General features: G+C 46.0%; 1 protein-coding gene across 7 annotated transcripts in view; it reads right to left on the reverse strand.

Moving 5' to 3' along the window:
* Positions 1-10374: 10374 nt before the first annotated feature.
* The window catches only part of LOC147114602 (receptor-type tyrosine-protein phosphatase mu), a 1110132-nt gene continuing 1097786 nt past the window's right edge, over positions 10375-22720 (reverse strand). For all 7 annotated transcript variants that reach the window (XM_085992394.1, XM_085992393.1, XM_085992392.1 and 4 more), the window contains one exon: positions 10375-15888. In XM_085992394.1, coding sequence (XP_085848520.1) covers positions 15835-15888 — 54 coding nt within the window. In that variant the 3' untranslated portion in view covers positions 10375-15834. The remainder of the gene's footprint in view (positions 15889-22720) is intronic.

Genomic DNA, 22720 nt, shown 5'->3' on the forward strand with positions numbered 1-22720 from the left:
TTGCGAGAATGCTGGCAACAGTGGCTCGCCATGTGCTGGCCATCCCTTCACTGTTAAATCGTAGACTCGTGAGAGAGTCGGGTTATTTCTAGTATCCCTTTCAATGGCAGAATTTGTTACTGGTAGACATTCGACTATGGTAGAGTGGAAAATCTCCACTGGGTCTACGGTAGGTGCTTCTTCTACCGTTGGCAGCGGTAGGCGCGATAAGTCGTCAGCATTCCCATGCTGTTTTGATCCTTTGTATTCTATGTTGTATTGGTGTGCCCCTAGAAAAAGGGACCACCTCTGTAGCCTTTGCGCTGTCATAATGGGAACACCCTTTTTAGGGTTGAATATGGAGATGAGGGGTTGATGGTCAGTCAACAGGGTAAATTTTTGTCCGTGTAGGTAATGGTTGAATTTCTTCACTCCCCATACCAGGCTGAGTGCTTCCCTGTCGATTTGGGCATAGTTACGCTCAGCTGAGTTCAATGAGCGTGACGCAAAAGCTATCGGCCGTTCCGAGCCATCAGGGAATTTATGCGATAATACTGCTCCTACGCCGTAAGGGGATGCATCGCACGCCAGCCTGATTGGCAGTGATGGGTTGTAATGAGCCAACACTTCCTTGGACGTGATTAGGTCTTTGCATTTATGGAAGGCACGTTTACAGTCTTCGCTCCATTTCAAAATTACTCCTGTTTGTAGCAGTTCATTAAGAGGGTGTAGAAGAGTTGATAAGTTCGGTAAAAATTTATGATAGTAATTTATTAATCCCAGGAACGACCTTAATTGTGAAACATTTTCAGGTGCTGGGGCTTTTATGACCGCTTCAATTTTTTCAGGTGACTTATGCAACCCTTCCTTATTAATTATGTGGCCACAATATGATATTTGATTTTGGAAAAATTCGCACTTGGGGTGATTTGCTCGTAGGCCCTGTTCTCTCAGCCTAGTGAGCACCTGCTCCAAATTGGCAAGGTGCTCGTTGTCATTTTCTCCTGTTACAAGGATGTCGTCTAGGTAGCATTGAATCCCCGGAATCCCTTGGAGGACTTGCTCCATAGCTCTTTGCCAGATAGCTGGAGCGGATGCTACTCCGAAAACCAGTCGATTGTACTGGTACAGACCTTTGTGTGTATTTATCGTGAGATTTTTTTTAGAGGTCTCTTCAACCTCCATCTGTAGATATGCCTGTGCCAAGTCAATTTTGGTGAAACATTTCCCTCCGGATAGTGAGGCGAAAATATCTTCTATCCTCGGAAGAGGATACTGTACCGTGTGAAGGACCGGGTTTACAGTCACCTTGAGGTCTCCACAGATGCGAATTTTTCTCTGTTCTTCAGATTTATCATTATTCAATGCTTTCTTCATGACTGGGACGATGGGTGTTGCCCACTCGCTCCAATCTATTTTGGATAATACACCTGCCTTTTCCAAATTCTCCAGCTCTGCCTCGACTGCTGGACGAATTGCGTATGGCACCGGTCTTGCCTTAAAAAACTTGGGAATTGCTGCATCTTCCACTTTTATTGAGGCGGTGATGCCTTTCAAGGTTCCTAGTTTCTCTTGAAACACTTCTTTGGCGTTGGCCAAGATGTCTTTTAATCGTTCAGGTATGACGTCATCATCATTTTTTTTCTTACTGGTCACCGTCAGTGCCTGAATGGAGTGCCAGTCTAAATGTATTTTCCTGATCCATTCACGTCCCAACAGCGGTGGACCACCATCTTGTAGAATGTATAAATACAACTTTTGTATTTCCTTGCCGTTGTATACAACAGGCACCCTTATTTTTCCTTTGGGGTATACTTTCTGCCCCGTATATGTTTTCAAGATAATGGATGTGTCTTTTAAAGGTATATGCGGAAATAGCCACTCGTAATCCCGTTGATTTATGACGGTCAGAGCTGATCCTGTATCTAGCTCCATTTTAACTGGGGACCCTGCTATCGTGAGGGTAACCCAAATGGTCTGGTAATCATCTTTGGCAATTACGTAATTTGAGACAGCTTAGTCTCTCGTTTTCGGAGTCGCTATTGCTCTTCTGGTCTTCGGAGCTACTGTCCGTCATCATTTGTACCTTTCTGTACTTTTCTTTATTGGTTTTTTTTTCCTGTCCGTGGATTTTTTTTGTCCAGATCGGCATACCCGTGCAATGTGTCCAATCTTTCCGCATTGCCTGCATGCTTTGTCCTTGAACCAGCAGTCCCTCTGGTCATGGGTGGATCTGCCGCAGCGATAACATCTCTCGAAACCCTGTGTCATTTCATGGGTGCCGAAGTCCTGTGTCTTTTGTTGTATCTCTGCAGCTCCTCTTGCGGCTGCTTCGTATGATACAGCCATACTGAAAGCCTTGTCCAGTGTTAAATCTTTTTCAGAAAGCAGCCTTTTCTGTGTTCCTTCACTTAAGAGACCGCAGACGAATTTGTCTCGAAGATAATCTGCTAGTCCTGCCCCGAATTGGCAGTGTTCTGATAGCTTTCTTAATTCGGTGAGGTAATCAGCGTTACTTTCATTCTTGTGTTGATTTCTCTTGAAGAATTTGAATCATTCCGCTATCAGCAGCGGTGTTGGGTTTAAGTGCTCCTGTAGGGTATCAACAATTTCTTTAAAATTCTTGTCCTTTGGTTTGGCTGGAGTGATTACATTTCGTAACAGCCCGTATGTCTGCGCCCATTAGATTTAGCAGTACTGAAGCTTTTTTTTCATCTTCTATTCCATTTGCGGTGCAATATACCTCCACTCTTTCCACATATGTGGTCCAATCCTCTATCTCGTTATCAAAAGCATCAATATTGCTAGACTTAGGCATCCTAGAAAAAAAATGGCGCTTCCCGCGCTTTTCTTTCTTTTCTGCAGAAAAGATATGGCGCTTCCCGCGCTTCCCCGCCGCTTCTGCCGATGACAACGCTGTTTCCCGCGGTTTCCGTTCTTTATATTTATTTATTTACAGTTGGAGACTCGTTCCTGCCGGACTCTCTCTCAAGGTCTGAACGCCGACCTGCTTGCAGCGCCGGCCGTCTCCCGAGTGCTCCCTCCCCGTCTGTTACTGCTTGCCTCCGCTTTCGCTGCTTGGCCTAGCTGCAGAGCCAGCCGCTGGAGCCCCAGCCCGATGCCCAGGAAGGATTATTGCAGTACCTGCCACCAGCTTGGCTAGCTGGTGAAACCACAGCTTTTTCTTTTTCTTGATTTTTCTTCAACTTTGGACGCCAGAGGAATCGATGTCCTTGAGGTGCTGCCGAATTGCAGGTAAGTCCGTTTCCAATTCGTCGCCACTGTTGTGTCCGTGTGTTGATAGAGACACTGAAGACAGGAGTTGGTTTCACAGGTGTTTACTAAACAAAGTCTGGAGGGGAACTAACTGATACAACACAATATACAGGCTTATATAGCCCGAGTGGCCATTACCGGCATTACAGTACACATGGGGCTCTTAAAGGCACATACACTACACCATTAATAACAGCGCATGTCATTAACACGCCATTATGCAAGGAGGCTTCAAGGGGATATAGACAGGCTAAGTGAGTGGGCAAGAACATGGCAAATGGAATATAATGTGGAGAAATGTGAAGTTATCCACTTTGGTAGGAAAAATAGAGCATTTTTTAAATGGTGAGAAATTGGGAAATGTTGGTGTTCAGAGAGACCTGGATGTCCTTGTACACGAATCACTGAAAGTTAACATACAGGTACAGCAAGCAATTAAGAAAGCAAATGATATGTTGGTCTTTATTACAAGAGGATTTGAGTATTAGAGTAAAGATGTCTTACTACAATTATATAGGGCCCTGGTGAGACCACATCTGGAGTATTGTGTACAGTTTTGGTCTCCTTACCTAAGGAAGGATATACTTGCCATAGGGGGAGTGCAACGAAGGTTCACCAGACTGGTTCCTGGAATGGGGGGATTGTCCTATGAGGGGAGATTGAGTAGACCAGGCCTATATTCTCTGGAGTTTAGAAGAATGAGAGGTGATCTCATTGAAACATACAAAATTCTTACAGGGCTTGACAAGTAGATGCAGGGAGGATGTTTCCCCTGGCTAGGGAGTCTAGAACCAGGGGCCACAGTCTCAGAATAAGGGGTTGGCTATTTAGGACTGAGATGAGGAGAAATTACTTCACTCATAGGGTGGTGAATCTTTGGAATTCTCTACCCCAGAGGGCTGTGGAGGCTCAGTCATTGAGTATATTCAAGACAGAGATCGATAGATTTTTGAATATTAAGGGAATCAAGGGATATGGGGATAGGGCGGGAAAGTGGAGATGAGGTAGAAGATCAGCCATGATCTTATTGAATGGCGGAGCAGGCTCGAAGGGCCAAATGGCCTCCTCCTGCTCCTATTTCTTATGTTCTTATTATTTTTCCAGCAAGATTTCAGCTGTGAACCCTTGCACCTTGTAAACCTGCTGTGTTATACTCACTGAGTACTGCCTTCTTAATGTGCAGCAATCAAGAGACAATTCTGCTACAGACAATTACTTATATGTTATATATATACATAGGGCGTGATTTCACCAGCCCTTGGGAGGCGGGTATGGAGGCGGGACTGCCGGGAAAATGGCAGAATTTGGGGTCAGGCGCTCAACCTGCCCCCAACCTGCCTCCATGCCATCTTCCCAGGAGGCGGGTAGCTGTTCCGCACCAGTTCCCGTTTCCTTGGAGGCGGGAAGGGATTATAGCCTAAAACAGGATTATCCCCTTTTTGCCCTCACAAGTGCGGGCTTCCCATGGGCTCCGAAACCCGCCAGGTCAGCGAGGCGAGTAGTGGGTCTGCGGGGGTCGGGGGGGTGCAAAGGTATGCTGTGGAGGTAAGTGATGGGTGCAAGAGTGGAGAGGTGAGTATCTGAGGTAAGTGCAAAGGGTTAGAAAAAGTGTACTTACCTTTGTTTCTTCCTGCAGGCTTCAGTCGATGTGTATGTGGAGAGTCTCGGACCTCTGCGTTGGAGATGACAGATGGCTGTTGTATTCTCCAATGCAACAACCATCTCATTTCTGCAAAAGAAAGATGTTTGATGAGGTCTTGATTTCAAGACCTCACCAAACTACAGAGAATGTCAGTGTTTGACAGCTTCGCAGAGCTGTCAAACAATGACAATTCATCTGTCAAAAATTTTTGACAGATGAAACGTTATACGTTGACGTTCTCTGCAACTGGCTTTCCCTTGATTGGCCTGCTAAGCCCACTGGGCGGGCTTAACAAGGTCAATCAAGGGAAAATAGCGTGGGTTGGCCGGAAGTTGATGGAGGCGGGACTGAAATCCGACAAGTGGGAGTCCCGCCTCTAAAAGCTCCCCATTGGCAAAATCACCCGCATATTGACTAGAACTAAATGCAGTAACCAGCGTTCAGCATGCTGGCCTCAGACTTACTAATTTAGCAGCTCAGTTCAGCTTTATTGACTGCTGCTCTAAAATGACTTAAAATGAATTCCATAATCTAATCAATCAATTTTATTATCTCTTCAAAGAATCCCATACAACTTTTGTTTCTAAATCCTTGCAGATTATTCCAAATATCTGCTGAGATCTTTAGATGAATGAAGGTAGCATCCCGTCAAATGTTCATGAGAATTTTTCTCACCAGTGATCAATTATTCTCAAGCTCATGTCACAATCCTGTTTTGATATTTGGGATCACACTCACTGGCCTTCAATCCTTACCTGTAGCACCTGATGCAATTAAATCTTGCAACACAGCACTGCTTCAAGAGGTGTACAAGCTGCAGGTTAAATGGGGTGAGTTATGCTTTCAATTCATGGGAGCAAATGTATGGCTATCTTAATTAACTGAGGCTTTTTTCCCTCAGCTCTTAGAATTCATTGAAGATAAAATGGGTGTTGTACACAATAATTAAATAAATTAGTTCTAGCTTCCTTTATGGTTTTCAGCTGGATAAGCATGGGATTTACATGCCCACAGGGGGAGAATCATTTCCAGTTCCTCGGCAGACAGTGTCTACTGGGAGAATTCCAATTATGCTGTCTTGACATAATAGGCAATCCAGAAACTATCAGTAGGAGGGAATCTACAAACAAGTATTTGTGGAAATATGTGAATATCACAGAAATCACAGAAATCACAGAAACCACACAGTGCAGATAGAGGCCATTTCGGCCCATCGAGCCTGCACCGACACATATCCCACCCGATCCCCGTAACCCCTACACCAACACATATCCCACCCTATCCCCGTAACCCCACGTATTTAATCCCCCTAACACTAAGGGTCAATTTATCATAGCCAATCAACCTAACCCGCACATCTTTGGACTGTGGGAGGAAACCGGAGCACCCGGAGTAAACCCACGCATATATGGGAGTGGATCTGCTGTCCACAAAGGAAGGAACATGATTAATTCGCAATGAAAATGTGAACTCAAGGATTTGTGGCTTATATTCAGCAAAGATCTGAATAGGGCAGCAGAGAGAGAGAATATTGGCAGAGTACACTCCAGTGAAAAGACCAAAAGGCAGAAGGATCATCTAGCTCAAGGAGTCTACCATCTTGGTGAAAAATGCTCCGTTAACTGTACCATTTAAATATTTTTCCTTCAATGATTATTATTGCACAAACATGTTCTTCAGAGAATAACAAGCAAAGACTGCAACTCGATCAGTAAATGTATTAGAGTATCTCTCACGGGAAAAGTGTTGAACTTTTAGTTTATAAAGAGCAGATTTGATGACAGATTGGAAAACAAATGGATTGCCCTGCCAGAAAGGTTGTTATTAGATAATAATGCTTGTTTCAGAAGGGAAGAGGAAGTGTGGCATAAGTAAGATGAAGGAATGCCAAAACAGGGTGAGCAGATGTGACTGAATCTGCAGACTATGACGTGACAGGAAACTGCTAACATTATTCCATTTGACTTGTTCTCGACAGGAAGCAACTTGATGACTGTGAATTGTCTTGGGATCCGAGAGTGTAAATGGGGGAGGAGTGAAAAGCAGCAAGGGAAAAAGAAAGTCTCATAGGAAGAAGCCACGAGTGACCCATGAGCTTGGCAGGGGCTGCCTTCTCACAAGTTGAAATGACATGAAGCAAATCAGAATCTTGTTGCGAATGGTTGATTGGAAGCTCAGAAAGCTGCAATAGAATGTGACAGTTATGCTTTTTGGTGCAAAATGCTGAAACTCTGAAGGACAATGATTATTTATTTTTCTACATTGTTTAAGCTCACCTATGTCGTGGCTGCGTTACGCGGCTTGTCATCCTTACTATGCATCTTGACCATTACCATGCAGGATCTTGTACTGCCTAGAAAACAGAAGTAGTTGGACAGAGATCTATCAGGTGACTTTACACATAGCTGACTGGAAGGCAAACATTAGTGTCCATTTTACAAGACCCTGCGCTGCCGCTGGGGCCTCACGTGGAGCTGGCGAGGATCATCCATGAGTCTTTTGCCATTGACTTCGATGGGTGGAAAAGCAGAGGCAGTACAACCCTGATTTTGTATTCCCACCAGCTGTGTATAAGGTGCCACTGGGGGCGTCGGAACTCAAAAAATTGATCCCTACATATCCAAGGTTATTACTACTAATTCTGTGTGGTACTCGCTTTATTTCACCCGTTGGGTGCGCATCAAGTGTATGTGTACTGATGTAAGAAAACTACTAGGCACTTGGTCTAAGCGTTAAACAAAGCTTTAATCAACTGTTTTACAACATGGAGGTCTAGTTGTGTCCTTCACTGGTTCCTGTTAAGAATGTCCTGCGCAAGCTGGGCCTGTGCCCGAGTATTTATACTCTCCCTGGACAGCACCACCCGTAGGCCGCTCAGTATTATTTCATAAGTCTTTCTTTCATGAATGACTGATTCATGTCATGTACTATACAGGAAAATGAAGGACATTCCTTTTTAGGCTATTTTTATATCAACTCACGCCCCCCATACATCACCTGCAGCTAGAGCACTGAGAAACCTAATTACAGACCTCCATCATGCTATAAACCTGACTACAGAGACATTTCAATTTAATTTTGCTGCTAAGGTTGAACAATGTATTCTACGACACACAGTTTTTTTTCCTGTGCAGGATGACTGGATGAGCACATAGGTCACACTGTAATAGTTACTCCTCACTGTGGCTGTAGCAAGTTCGTTACATGGAGCTCATAGGGACTAATGCTCACCTCCAGCAACAAAGCCACACCTCCAAATTAGAATAAAAGCCCTTCGCCCTCCAAACAATCTTATACCATTGTTCCGATAGCCATCATAAATGACTTGATGTTTTGTCAAATCATTTGCCATCTGATGGGCCCTCACATCCTACAATATTTAAACTGCACACGAACAATGACATTTTAATTTTTCAGAGAAAAGTTGAACATTCTTAGTTCTCCTGTTCAGTAGAAACAGAAATAAGGAGCAAAGATTGACGGTGGCTCTTAAAATGTGAAGCTTTCACTTCCTGATTAGTTAGGCTGCTTTTGAAAATCAAATCCAGCGGAAAGGATTAATTTAAATAGTAAAATACATGTTTTAACTTTTCGTGTTGTATACTAAACTCAATGTCTATCCTATTGCTACAATCATCTCAGTCAATGTGTTTAAACAAAACACAATTAATAGTCTGGGGTCATTTGAAATAACCTCGGTTGGATTGAGAAATGATGAATTGATTTTGTTAATTCTTGTTTGTCACTTTAAACTGCTCTCCACTGATTTGCTCTCATATTGACTTTCTTTGCTTCTTGTGTCAGCTGTGGCTCAGTTGGTAGCACCCTCGCCTCTGGGTCAGAAGGTTATCGGTTCAATTCCCACTCCAGAGACTTGAGCACAAAACTCTAGGCTGACACTCCAGTGCAGTACTGAAGGAGTGCCGCACTGTCGGAGGTGCCACCTTTCAGATGAGACGTCAAACCGAGGCCCCATCTGCCCTCTTGGGTGGACGTAAAAGACCCTATGGTACTATTTCGAAGAAGAGCAGGGGAGTTATCCCTGGTGTCCTGGCCAATATTTATTCCTCAATCAACGTCTCTATAAAGCAGATTATCGCATTGCTGTTTGTGGGGGTTTGCTGTGCGCAGATTGGCTGCTGCAATTCCTACATTACAACAGTGGCTACACTTCAAAAAGTGCTTAATTGATTGTAAAGTGCTTTGGGATGTCCTGAGGCCGTGAAAGGCGCTTTATGAATAAGAACATAAGGAGCAGGAGTAGGCCATACGGCCCCTCGAGCCTGCTCCGCCAATAAGGTCATGGCTGATTTTCGACCTCAACTCCATTTTCCCATCCGATCCCCATATCCCTTGATTCCCCTAGAGTCCAAAAATCTATCTATCTCAGCCCTGCATATACTCAACGACTCAGCATCCACAGCCCTTTTGGGTAGAGAATTCCAAAGATTCACAAACCGCTGAGTGAAGAAATTCCTCCTCATCTTAGTCTTTAATGGCCGACCCCTTATCCTGAGACTGTGCCCCCTAGTTCTAGGCTCTCCAGCCAGGGGAAACAATCTCTCAGCATCGACCCTGTCAATCCCCCTCAGAATCTTATATGTTTCAATGAGATCACCTCTCATTCTTCTAAATTCCAGAGAGTATAGGCTCAATCTCTCCTCATAGGACAACCCTCTCATCCCAAGGATCAATCTAGTGAACTGTTGTTGCACTGCCTCTAAGGCATGCATGTCCTTTCTCAGGAGACCAAAACTGTGCACAGCACTCCAGGTGTGGTCTCACCAAAGCCCTGTACAATTGTAGCAAGACTTCCTTACTCTTGTACGCCAACCCCCTTGCAATAAAGGCCAACATGCCATTTGCCTTCCTAATTGCTTGCTGTGTGATCCAGAGTGTTTGTGTATTTCTCAGCCTTGCCCTGGGACACTGAGGCATGCCCACATTGTCAGAGTTGAGACCAGAGATCAAACTTGGGATTTTCCTGGGCTGTATTGGTTAATGCTCCACCAGTCAGTGCATTCACCCAATAAGCTACCCAAAGAGAGCTGGGAAGATATGTTTTGAACAGGTACGGATTCTGATACATCAACCAAAAGTTAGTCTGGGGACGTACTTGGAGGAAGAATGAAAAAAAAAACCTGCAGCATTCTGTAAAGAATCTATGACAGACTCCAAATTTGATAAATGGCTCCATGATTGTAACAGAAATTTCACCACAAATTTATCTAGCAGAATTATATATCCTAATCATCATCTTCTTAAATTCAACCCATTAATCTAGAACGTTGTGGTATTTGAAAGCAGTGAACTATTGATTACTAAACTCATTTTGGATGAGATATGAACATTTTGGCCCATGATAAATTTCTTGAGGAAATGGACCATGGCTTTGAATTATATATTTGCATTAACAGTGTCACAGCAGGAAGACAACAGAAGAGGGAAGATATAGCACCAGCGATTGACATCCAGAATGCTAGTCTGATAATTCTTTATTGAACAATCAACTACTGTAATACAAGATAAACAAAAAGTTGACAATATCATTCTGTGGACAATACTAAGGTTTCCGGAAAAATGATTGTCACTCACTGTGCTTCACAAAAGGAGTTTTCTTCATGAATAAATAATCAGATGATTCATAAATATTTACAATATAAACAAATGAAGAAAAGAAAAAGCTTTGGCTCATTCATTTAGGGTCAGACTAACTTCTGGCTTTTGTTGTTGCAGCTGCACTCAGCGATAAGTCTAAGTTGACAAGCAAGTGAAACGATAAAGGGTAACTATCACAACAGAACAAAAGGAACAGAAAACTTTACACTTAGAAATGGTCCGTTAGGTCTATATCAGCCACTTACACTAAATGTTATTTTTTTTTGAATATAAGGATTATAAAGGTAACCAAGAACTGTATTCTCCACAAAATGGAAATGTATACTGTGCCTCGAACAGAGATGTGTTCAGTGACCCAGCACCACAAGCAATCTAATTCATCATCAGAAGTTGACTAACACCAGAGCTAACTGATAATACTGATACAAATAAAGCCTCATCAGGGGCTAATTCTGAGATATTGGTCTCCGCTTGAATCTATTTACATAAAGCCAGTGGGCCAGTAAGTTGTGTTGAGGAACTGGAGCTTTACAATGTATTTATCATTTTTTTTAAAAACACAGCTTTTAACATGTTTTGCTTCTCAGCCATTTCTTCAGACAATTGGTTACTTTTACTTCAAAATGGTTCAGAGTCTTTCCTTTTTGATCCAATAGCAAAATAACTGGAGAGCAGGAAAACACCAAATGCTGATAATTTCAGAAGATTGTGAGAAAGGATGAAATGAGAAAAGTTTGTTTGTCCAGTCAAAATCCATCCTTTCCACAAAGATGTAAAATCTACTTCATGGATTCTACTACCTGGTGGCGTTATCTTCCACAGGTAGTAGTACAGATAAAGAGAGGGTTTGATGGAACAGCATTGATGGTGGAAACTTAAGTGCACATACTAGAGAATCCTAGTGCCAATAACAGGACCTCTCAGCAGCAGTTTGAAGGAATTGGGCTTTAATATTGGTATGGAAGGGTGACTTGACAACACTTTTCGGTACTGCACAAGGACGTCATTGGGTATGAGTAGATACAAAGAAGAGAATAAGCATGTTTATGGGACACTGAATGCGTAAAATATAACAGGAGGCCCAGAGAACTTAATGTACAGGCCATAGTGAATAAGGGCCATCAGTCGCAACCTTAAAGTAGTAGTTCTAACTGTGGGTACAGTTCTAATTTAAATTATTTATTTTTAATCGTTTTTCTTCCATTTAATTATTTTCCAACTTAGGACTCCATGTCAGGCCTCAGGTATATTTGCCACAGTCCAGGAATAACAATGCCTTTCACTGGATTCATCTCCATGGACAGAATAGAGTAAAGGACACTAGGGGGCTGATAATATAAGCCCTATAGAGCACTCTGTGTGTTTACATATGAAAGAGCTGACCTTGCTGGTTAATGCGAGATCAACTCATTTACAACAACAACTTGCATTTATATAGCGCCTTTAACGTAGTAAAACATTCCGAGACGCTTCGCGTAATCATACAAAAAAAAAATTGACACTGAGCCAATTAGGGCAGGTGACCAAAACCTTGGTCAAACGGGTAGGTCTTAAGGAGGGGAGAGAGGTGGAGAGTCAGCGAACACAGGGGTGATGGGTGAATGTGACTTGGTTTGAGTTACGATACGGGCAGCAGAGTTTTGGATGAGCTCAGGTGTACAGTGGCTGGAAGATCAGAGGCCGGCCAGGCGAGCATTGGGACAGCGGAGTCTGGAGCTAACAAAAGCATGGCAGAGACTCTGAACAAATAGTTTGTATCTGTCTTCATGGTAGAAGACACTAACAACATCCCAATAATGGATAATCAAGGGGGCCACAGGGAGGGGGGAACTAAAGACAATCACTAAGGAAATAGTACTTGGTAAAATAATGGGACTAAAAGATGACAAGTCCCCTGGACCAGTTGGCCTGCATCCCAGGGTCTTAAAAGAAGTGGCTGCAGAGATAGTGGATGCATTGGTCGCAATATACCAAAATTCCCTGGACTCTGGAGAGGTCCCAGCGGATTGGAAAACCGCAAATGTAACACCCCTATTTGAGAAAGGAGGCAGACAGAAAGCAGGAAACTATAGACCAGTTAGCCTAACATCTGTCGTTGGGAAAATGCTGGAGTCCTTCATTAAGGAAGCAGTAGCAGGGCATTTGGAAAATCATAATGCAGTCAAGCAGAGTCAGCATGGTTTTATGAAAGGGGAATCATGTTTAACAAACTTGCTGGAGTTCTTTGAGGAGGTAACAAGCAGGGTGGACAAAGGTGAACCAGTGGATGTGGTGTATTTAGATTTCCAGAAGGCATTCGATAAGGTGCCACATAAAAGGTTACTGCATAAGATAAGAGCTCACGGAATTGGGGGTAATATATTAGCATGGCTAGAGAATTGGCTAACTAACAGAAAGCAGAGAGTCGGGTTAAATGGGTCATTTTCCGGTTGGCAAACGGTAACTAGTGGGATGCCACAGGGATCGGCGCTGGGGCCTCAACTATTTACAATCTATATTAATGACTTGGATGAAGGGACCGAGTGTAATGTAGTCAAGTTTGCAGATGATACAAAGATGGGAAAGCAAGTTGTGCAGAGGACTCAAATAACCTGCAAAGGGATATAGACAGGCTAAGTGAGTGGGCAAACATTTGGCAGATGGAGTATAATGTGGGAAAGTGCGAGGTTATCCACTTTGGCAGGAAAAATAAAAAAGCAAATTATTATTTAAATGGAGAGAGATTACAAAATGCTACAGTTCAGAGGGACCTGGGGGTCCTTGTGTATGAAACACAAAAAGTTAGCATGCAGGTACAGCAAATAATCAAAAAAGCAAATGGAATGTTGGCCTTTATTTCAAAGGGGTTGGAGTATAAAAGCAGTGAAGTCCTGCTACAACTGTACAGGGTAATGGTGAGACCACACCTTGAGTACTGCATACAGTTTTGGTCTCCTTATTTAAGGAAGGATATACGTGCATTGGAGGCAGTTCAGAGACGATTCACTCGGTTAATTCCAGAGATAAGGGGGTTGACTAATGAAGAAAGGTTGAGCAGGCTGGGCCTATACTCATTGGAATTTAGGAGAATGAGAGGTGATCTTATTGAAACATATAAGATACTGAGGGGGCTCGACAAGGTAGATGCAGAGAGGATGTTTCCCCTCATGGGGAAATCTAGAAGGCAGGGGCACAGTTTTAGAATAAAGGGTCGCCCTTTTAGAACTGAGATAAGGAGGAATTTCTTCTCTCAGAGGGTCGTAAATCTGTGGAAATCTCTGCCCCAGAGAGCTGTGGAGGCTGGGTCATTAAATACATTTAAGGTGGAGATAGACAAATTTTTGCAAGATAGGGGAGTGAAGGGTTATGGGGAGCGGACGGGGAAGTGGCTTTGAGCCCAAGATCAGCCATGATCTTATTGAATGGCGGAGCAGGCTTGAGGGGCCAAGTAGCCTATTCCTGCTTCTATTTGTTATGTTCTTATGGTTGAGGGTTTCAGCAGCAGATGGGTGGAGGCAGGTGTGGAGACGGGCGTTATTACAGAGGTGGAAGTAGGCGGTTTTGCTGATGGAGAGGATCTGGGGTCGGAAGCTCAGCTCAGGGTCAAATAAGGCACCGAGCTTGCGAACAGTCTGGCTCAGCCTGAGACAGTGGCCAGGGAAGGGGTTGGAATTGATGCCGAGGGAACGGAGTTAACTATTTAAATTCCTAGTGTTCCAGTAGCATTGTTTACAATTTGCCAGGATCACCATAACCAGAATTTCAAGCACCAGCATCCAGTGGAGGGCTGCTCATTGCCCGTTCAGCACCAGCTGGGGCTGCTGGCAGAATCATTCCCCCTTCCAGCATTCAAAAACCCTAATGGGATGTTTATCTTTATCTCAAGGGGGGTGGGAATACCAAAGTGAGGAAGTGATGCTTCAGTTGTACAGAGCCTTGGTCAGACCCCATCTGGTGGACTACATTCAGTTTTGGGCACCAAACCTCAAAAAAGATATATTGGCAGATTCTCCAGACTAATACCAGGGCTTAAAGGGTTAACAAGTTGCATAAACATGGTTTATAGTCCTTTTGAGTTTAAAATCTTGAGGGGTGGTCTAACTGAGATCTTCAAAATAATAAAGAGGTTTGATAGGATAGAATCATACAGCAGAGAAGGAGGCCATTCGGCCCATCGTGCCTGTGCCAAGTAGATACAGAGAAACTATTTCCTCTGCTGGGGGAATCCTGAAAAAGAGGGTATAATCTTAAATTTAGAGCCAGGCCATTTAGGAGTGAAATCAAGGTGCACTTTTTCCACACAAAGGGTAGTGGAAATCTGAAACTCGCTCGCCCAAAAGACAGTCACGGGCTGAGTCAATTGAAATAATTTTTCAGACTGAGATTGATAGGTTTTTGTTCGGTAAGAGCTGTGGAGCAAAGGTGGGTCAATGGAGTTGAGGTACAGATCAGCCACGGTCTAACTGAATGGCAGAAGAATGCTTGAGTGGTTGAATGACCTTCTCCTCTTCCTATGTTCCTGCAACAACAACAACTTGCACTAACATAGCGCCTTTAATGCAGGAAAAAAAATCCAAATGTGCTTCACAGAGACGTCGTCAGAAAAAATGAAGGTAGGTGGAAGTTGGAGGGAGGAAGAAAGAACGTTTAAGTGTGTAAAATGAGGAAAGGAAATTGGAACTAAAAAGAAACAACAAGAAATGGTGACTGTGAAGGAATTGTGGCTTTAGGTCTCAACTTGTTCATGTACAGAATAAAATGGCATCAAGTGCACTGACTGCAGAATATTTTACATGGGAAAAAATGGAAAGGTCCCTGATCAGGGAGTGAGAGTGGGGGAGGACACAGTCTCAGTGTTGGCAGAAAGATTATAGCTTGAAATTGCACTTAGAGCCAAGAAAACAGGTCGGATGGGGGTCAATTCCTAATTTTCACTCTTGGTATTAGTCAACTCCTCTGGACTGCCAGTAGAATATTTCGCATTTTAAATAAAAAATTGTGCTCTTTAATTACACCAGCTAACTAACAATGCTCTGAATAATGTGTATACATTTAGTATGAATACCGGTTTCATTTTAAATATCGAACAGCTGCAGTATAGAGAGCTGCTGGATTAAAGTAATTGTTGGCAGTGCAAGCAGATTTTTACAGTCTCTCTCTGTGAGCTCCCAGAAGGGACCCAGTTTGTGGAATAAAAACAAAGAGAAGCCTTGGCTTGTACAACTGATGGCCGTTGATTCGAAGCTCTCTTGTCACAGTTTACCAGGAGTCGGGGAGTTGTTTTCCGGATGTGGACGAGATGGGACTCTTCAGCTGCCACGGAATCTGCTGAGTCTGGATCAACCGGAATTCAAACACTCAATCGCCACCTCGTAGCAGAACTTATACTGATCCTGAAAGACAAACGCAGTTAAACATTTTGACTGAACCCTTTTCCTCATGTGATATTTGATCCCTCTTTAAATCTTTCAATGCCATGGGCCATTGTTGGGTCAAGAGGCCAAGTAATAGGCGAATTATACGACACAGTTTACGCCAGTGTAAGGTGATTTCACTTGTGAGGGTAAATTCTGTGAGGTAAAGGCTCCTGATACTGATCGGAAAATTGGGCATGAAGGTGAACAGCGATTATCCGGTGAGCGCCACTCCAAGCCGAAGCCCAGCCTTGCAAAATAAAAACATAGAAACATAGAAGATAGGAGCAGGAGTAGGCCATTCGGCCCCTCGAGCCTGTTCCGCCATTTAATGAGATCATGGCTGATCATCCAAATTCAGTACCCTGTCCCTGCTTTCTCCCCATATCCCTTGATCCCTTTAGCCTTAAGAAATATATTTAACTCCTTCTTGAATATATTTAATGAATTGGCCTCAACTGCCTTCTGTGGTAGAGAATTCCACAGGCCCACCACTCTCTGGGTGAAGAAATTCCTCCTCATCTCTGTCCTAAATGGCTTACCCCTTATCCTTAGATGGTGACCCCTGGTTCTGGACTCCCCCTGCCATCGGGAACATCCTTCCTGCATCTAGTCTGTCTAGTTCTGTTAGAATTTTATAAGTTTCAGAGATCCCCTCTCATTCTTCTAAACTCTAGTGGATATAAGCCTAATCAACCCAATCTCTCCTCATATGTCATTCTTGCCATCCCAGGTATCACTCAATAATGGTGTTAGTGCTATCAGAGGGCTGATGGGGTGATTGTTTCATTCCAAACATTAAATGGTAAGCAGCATTCAGATTCTGGTGAGAGAATATCTGCTCACTGGTGCTCACTCAACTCCACTGTTCCCAGGGAAGCGGGAAGTTGTGTCGTATCTTCCTGAGCATCCACCCGCACATGTTCTATAACGATGTGCTGCGGGATCCACTCTCAGTCGGTGTCAGCGATTCTCGTGAGTGTGGACAGTGAGTATCGGCAGCTTTTTTTGACCATGTGGGCTTCACAGATAGGCTCACCTGACCACACATGTGGACATTTCTAGCGGATTGCCATTAGGACTGCGACCACTAGCTGATTTTTTTTTTCCTTTCCCAAGCTTGGTATTTGTTTCTATTGCAAATTAAAAAGACAGTACTGTGAAAATGCTACGTTTATTGGCATTCAAAATTTGAAGTACTATAAAAGTCTGGGAATTATAGTAACCTCCCTACCAGAAAGCATGTGTGTGTGGACATAAGGGAGTTGACATTCCTCTTGTGCTATTTTTAGTGCACTGACGAATGTGTCAAATGCCTATTTGTACAAAGGAATGTTAATCCCCAGGTAAGAACAGAATCAGGTTAACCTGTGATGTTTCACATGGTTGAGTAGATTACCAGCATAATGGCTAGACTCACATTTGAAGAATATGAGCAATGTCTGGAGAACAGGCCCGTGGAATCACATCGAGCATGAGTTATTGACTTCAACAACAATAATAATAACATATAGCACCTTTAACATAATAAAATGTCCCAGGCGCTTCACAGGAGTGTTATAAAACAACATTTGACACCGAGCCACATAAGGAGATATTAGGGCAGATGATCAAAAGCTTGGTCAAAGAGCTTTAAGGAGCGTCTTAAAGGAGGAAAGAGAGGCAGAGGGGTTTAGGGAGGGAATTCCAGAGCTTAAGGCCTTGGCAGCTGAAGGCACGGCCACCAATGGTGGAGCAATTAAAACCGGGGATGCTCAAGGGGCCAAAATTAGAGGAGCGCAGATATCTCGGAGGGTTGTAGGGCTGGAGGAGATTACAGAGCTACGGAGGGGCGAGGCCATGCAGGGATTTGAAAACAAGGACGAGAATTTTGAAATCGAAGCATTGCTTAACTGGGAGCCAATGTAGGTCAGCGAGTACAGGGGTGATGGGTGAATGGGACATGGTGCGAATTAGGACACGGGCAGCAGAGTTGTGGGTGAGCTCAAGTTTACGGAGGGTAGAATGTGGGAGGCCGGCCAGGAGTGCGTTGGAATAGTCCGGAGGTAACAAAGGCAAGGATGAGGGTTTCAGCGCTAGATGAGCTGAGGCAGGGGCGGAGTCGGGCAATATTCCGGAGATGGAAATAAGCGGTCTTAGTGATGGTGCGGATATGTGATCGGATGCACATCTCGGGGTCAAATATGACACCAAGGTTACGAACAGTCTGGTTCAGCCTCAGACAGTTGCCAGGGAGAGGGATAGAGTCGGTGGCTAGGGAACGGAGTTTGTGGCGGGGACCGAAGACAATGGCTTTGGTCTTCCCAATATTTAACTGGAGGAAATTTCTACTCATCCAGTATTGACAAGCAGTCTGACAATTTAGAGACACCTCACCACCATCTCTCTTGACTTCTTCACTGTCTCTAAATTGTGTCCTAATTCGCACCATGTCCCATTCACCCATCACCCCTGTACTCGCTGACCTACATTGGCTCCCAGTTAAGCAACGCTTCGATTTCAAAATTCTCATCCTTGTTTTCAAATCCCTGCATGGCCTCACCCCTCCGTAGCTCTGTAATCTCCTCCAGCCCTACAACCCTCCGAGATATCTGCGCTCCTCTAATTTTGGCCCCTTGAGCATTCCCGGTTTTAATTGCTCCACCATTGGTGGCCGTGCCTTCAGCTGCCAAGGCCTTAAGCTCTGGAATTCCCTCCCTAAACCCCTCTGCCTCTCTTTCCTCCTTTAAGACGCTCCTTAAAGCTCTTTGACCAAGCTTTTGATCATCTGCCCTAATATCTCCTTATGTGGCTCTGTGTCAAATGTTGTTTTATAACACTCCTGTGAAGCGCCTTGGGACATTTTATTATGTTGAAGGTGCTATATGTTATTATTATTGTTGTTGAAGTCAATAACTCATGCTCGATGTGATTCCACGGGCCTGTTCTCCAGACATTGCTCATATTCTTCAAATGTGAGTCTAGCCATTATGCTGGGAATCTACTCAACCATGTGAAACATCACAGGTTAACCTGATTCTGTTCTTACCCGGGGATTAACATTCCTTTGTACAAATAGGCGTTTGACACATTCGTCAGTGCACTAAAAATAGCACAAGAGGAATGTCAACTCCCTTATGTCCACACACACATGCTTTCTGGTAGGGAGGTTACTATAATTCCCAGACTTTTATAGTACTTCAAATTTTGAATGCCAATAAACTTAGCATTTTCACAGTACTGACTGTCTTTTTCATTTGCAATAGAAACAAATACCAAGCTGGGAAAGGAAAAAAAAATCAGCTAGTGGTCGCAGTCCTAATGGCAATCCGCTAGAAATGTCCACATGTGTGGCCAGGAGGTGAGCCCATCTGTGATGCCCACATGGTCAAAAAAAGCTGCCGATACTCACTGTCCACACTCACGAGAATCGCTGACACCGACTGAGAATGAATCCCGCAGCATATCGTTATAGAACACTAGCTGGAGTGCCCGGCGGTGCCGAGGGTTTTTTGAGGGCATGTTGTTATGAAAAAAGTAGAAATAATTTTTATATATATATATAAATGAGTTTGTCTGTCTGTGTGGGAGGGAGAAAGAGAGAGAGAGAGGGAAAGAGAGAGAGAGAGGCTGGCGGGGGGGAGAGAGGCCCGGGGATCAAGAGAGAGACTTGGGGGAGAAGAGAGAGACGGGGGGGGGGGGGAAAGAGAGAGTGGGGGGAAGAGAGAGAGAGAGACTGGGGGGGAGAGAGAGACTGGGGGGGAAGAGAGAGTGAGACTGGGGGGAGAAGAGAGAGACAGGGGGGAAGAGAAAGAGAGAGAGACTGGGGGAGAGAGAGAGAGAGACTGGGGGAGAGAGAGTCTGGGGGGGAGAGAGAGAGAGAGACTGGGGGGGAGAGAGAGAGAGGGAAAGAGAGAGGGGGAGGGAGAGAGAGGAAAGGAGAGAGAGAGAGGAAAGGAGAGAGAGAGAGAGAGAGGAAAGGAGAGAGAGAGAGAGAGAGAGAGGGAAGGAGAGAGAGAGAGGGAAGGGGTGTTGGGGGGGAAAGGTGGTGTGTGTGGGGGGAAAGGGGGAGGTGTGTGGGGGGGAAAGGGGGGGTGGGGGGAAAGGTGTTGGGGGGAAAGGGGGTGCGTGTCGGGGGGAAAGGGGGGTGGTGTGGGGCGGAAAGGGGGGGTGTCGGGGGGAAAGGGGTGTTGGGGAAAGGGGGTGTCGGGGGGAAAGTGTGTGTGTGTGGGGGGGAAAGGGGGGGTGTGGGGGGAAAGGGGGGCTGTGTGGGGGGAGGAAAGGAGGGTGCGTGGGGGGAGGAAAGGGGGGGTGTGTGGGGGGAGGAAAGGGGGGGTGTGTGGGGGGAGGAAAGGGGGGGTGTGTGGGGGAGGAAAGGGGGGGTGTGTGGGGGGAAAGGGGGAGGTGTGTGGGGGGGAAAGGGGGGGTGGGGGGAAAGGTGTTGGGGGGAAAGGGGGTGCGTGTCGGGGGGAAAGGGGGGTGGTGTGGGGCGGAAAGGGGGGGTGTCGGGGGGAAAGGGGTGTTGGGGAAAGGGGGTGTCGGGGGGAAAGTGTGTGTGTGTGGGGGGGAAAGGGGGGGTGTGGGGGGAAAGGGGGGCTGTGTGCGGGGAGGAAAGGAGGGTGCGTGGGGGGAGGAAAGGGGGGGTGTGTGGGGGGAGGAAAGGGGGGGTGTGTGGGGGGAGGAAAGGGGGGGGTGTGGGGGGAGGAAAGGGGGGGGTGTGTGGGGGGAGGAAAGGGGGGGGTGTGGGGGGAGGAAAGGGGGGGTGTGTGGGGGGAGGAAAGGGGGGTGTGTGGGGGGAGGAAAGGGGGGGGTGTGGGGGGAGGAAAGGGGGGGTGTGTGGGGGGAGGAAAGGGGGGGGTGTGTGGGGGGAGAAAAGGGGGGGTGTGTGGGGGGAGGAAAGGGGGGGTGTGTGGGGGGAGGAAAGGGGGGGTGTGTGGGGGGAGGAAAGGGGGGGGTGTGTGGGGGGAGGAAAGGGTGGGGTGTGTGGGGGGAGGAAAGGGGGGGGTGTGTGGGGGGAGGAAAGGGGGGGGTGTGTGGGGGGAGGAAAGGGGGGGTGTGTGGGGGGAGGAAAGGGGGGGTGTGTGGGGGAGGAAAGGGGGGGTGTGTGGGGGGAGGAAAGGGGGGGTGTGGGGGGAGGAAAGGGGGGGTGTGTGGGGGGAGGAAAGGGGGGGGTGTGGGGGGAGGAAAGGGGGGGGTGTGTGGGGGGAGGAAAGGGGGGGGTGTGGGGGGAGGAAAGGGGGGGTGTGTGGGGGGAGGAAAGGGGGGGGTGTGGGGGGAGGAAAGGGGGGGGTGTGGGGGGAGGAAAGGGGGGGGTGGGGGAAAGGGGGTGGGGGGGAGGGGGAAAGGGGGTGGGGGGAGAGGGGGAAAGGGGGGTGTGGGGCCTTGGTGACCCGGAGCCCTGCTCACTTTTGGTCGGGCTCTCGGGCTGCGCGATTGAAGCCACGGGGAAGGCCGTGCGCGGTGGGTCCCGCTCCGGACCGTCGCAGCAGCTTGCCTGCAGCCTAGTCGAGGGGGGGAAAGCCCGAGTCCCCAGCCCACGGCCACAAACAGAGCTGAGCAACAAAAAAATCCCCTCCACACACACACACAAAGCGGGAAAAATGAAGCTGTTAAAATGTGAATAAAACTAAAAGCTGAGGTAAAGATGGCCGAATTAACGGCAGTTTGAAAGATTAGGCCCCGCCCACACACGCCATGAAACGCCCCCGTGATGCACCGATTGGTCAACCATCAGGTCACTGAACTGTAGGATTGGTCAACCATCACATCACTCAACGCTAATGAGCGGTAGGATTGGTCAACCGCTAATGAGCGGATTTTTGAACGTTTTTTGTATACTGTCCGAACAATTTTTGTCTGACCAAAATGTAAATATGCCTATGAGACTCCCCTAATCATAAGCTTTCTTTTGATATAACATATGTGTAGGTACGCTCTATAACTTTTGAGTGTATAGCGGACAGACAGACAGACAGACAGACGGACGGATCCTTTTATATATATAGATGTGCGGGTGGATGCTCAGGAAGATACGACACAACCTCCCGCTTCCCTGGGAACAATGGAGTTGAGCGAGCACCCGTGAGCAGATATTCTCTCACCAGAATCTGAATGCTGCTTACCATTTAATGTTTGGAGGGAAACAATCACCCCGTCAGCCCTCTGATAGCACTAACACCATTATAGAGTGATACCTGGGATGGCAGGAATGACGTATGAGGAGAGATTGGGTCGATTAGGCTTATATTCACTAGAGTTTAGAAGAATGAGAGGGGATCTCTGAAACTTATAAAATTCTAACAGAACTAGATATCACAGAGGGACAGCATGTAGGTGAGAAATAGGAGGGGCCAAGGATAGTTCTTTGGGGGACACCAGAGGTAATGATGCAGGAGCGGGAAGAGAAGCCGTTGCAGGTGATTCTCTGGCTACGATTAGATAGATAAGAATGGAACCAGGCGAGTGCAGTCCCACCCAGCTGGACTACGGTGGAGTGGTGCTGGAGAAGGATGGAGTGGTCAACCGTGTCAAAGGCTGCAGACAAGTCAAGAAGGACGAGGAGGGATAGTTTACCTTTGTCGCAGTCACAAAGGATGTCATTTATTACTTTGATGAGAGCCGTTTCGGTACTGTGGCAAGGGCGGAAACCTGATTGGAGGGATTCAAACATGGAATTGCGGGAAAGATGGGCACGGATTTGGGAGACGACAACACGTTCAAGGACTTGAGAGGAAAGGGAGGTTGGAGATGGGCGATAGTTTGCAAGGATGGAGGGGTCAAGACTTGTTTTTTTGAGGAGAGGGGTGATGACGGCAGATTTGAGGGAGAGGGG

Source organism: Somniosus microcephalus, chromosome 7 (genome assembly GCF_052327205.1).
Source record: "Somniosus microcephalus isolate GS21.2 chromosome 7, FLI_Smic_1.0, whole genome shotgun sequence".
NCBI classification, from domain to species: Eukaryota; Metazoa; Chordata; class Chondrichthyes; order Squaliformes; family Somniosidae; genus Somniosus; species Somniosus microcephalus.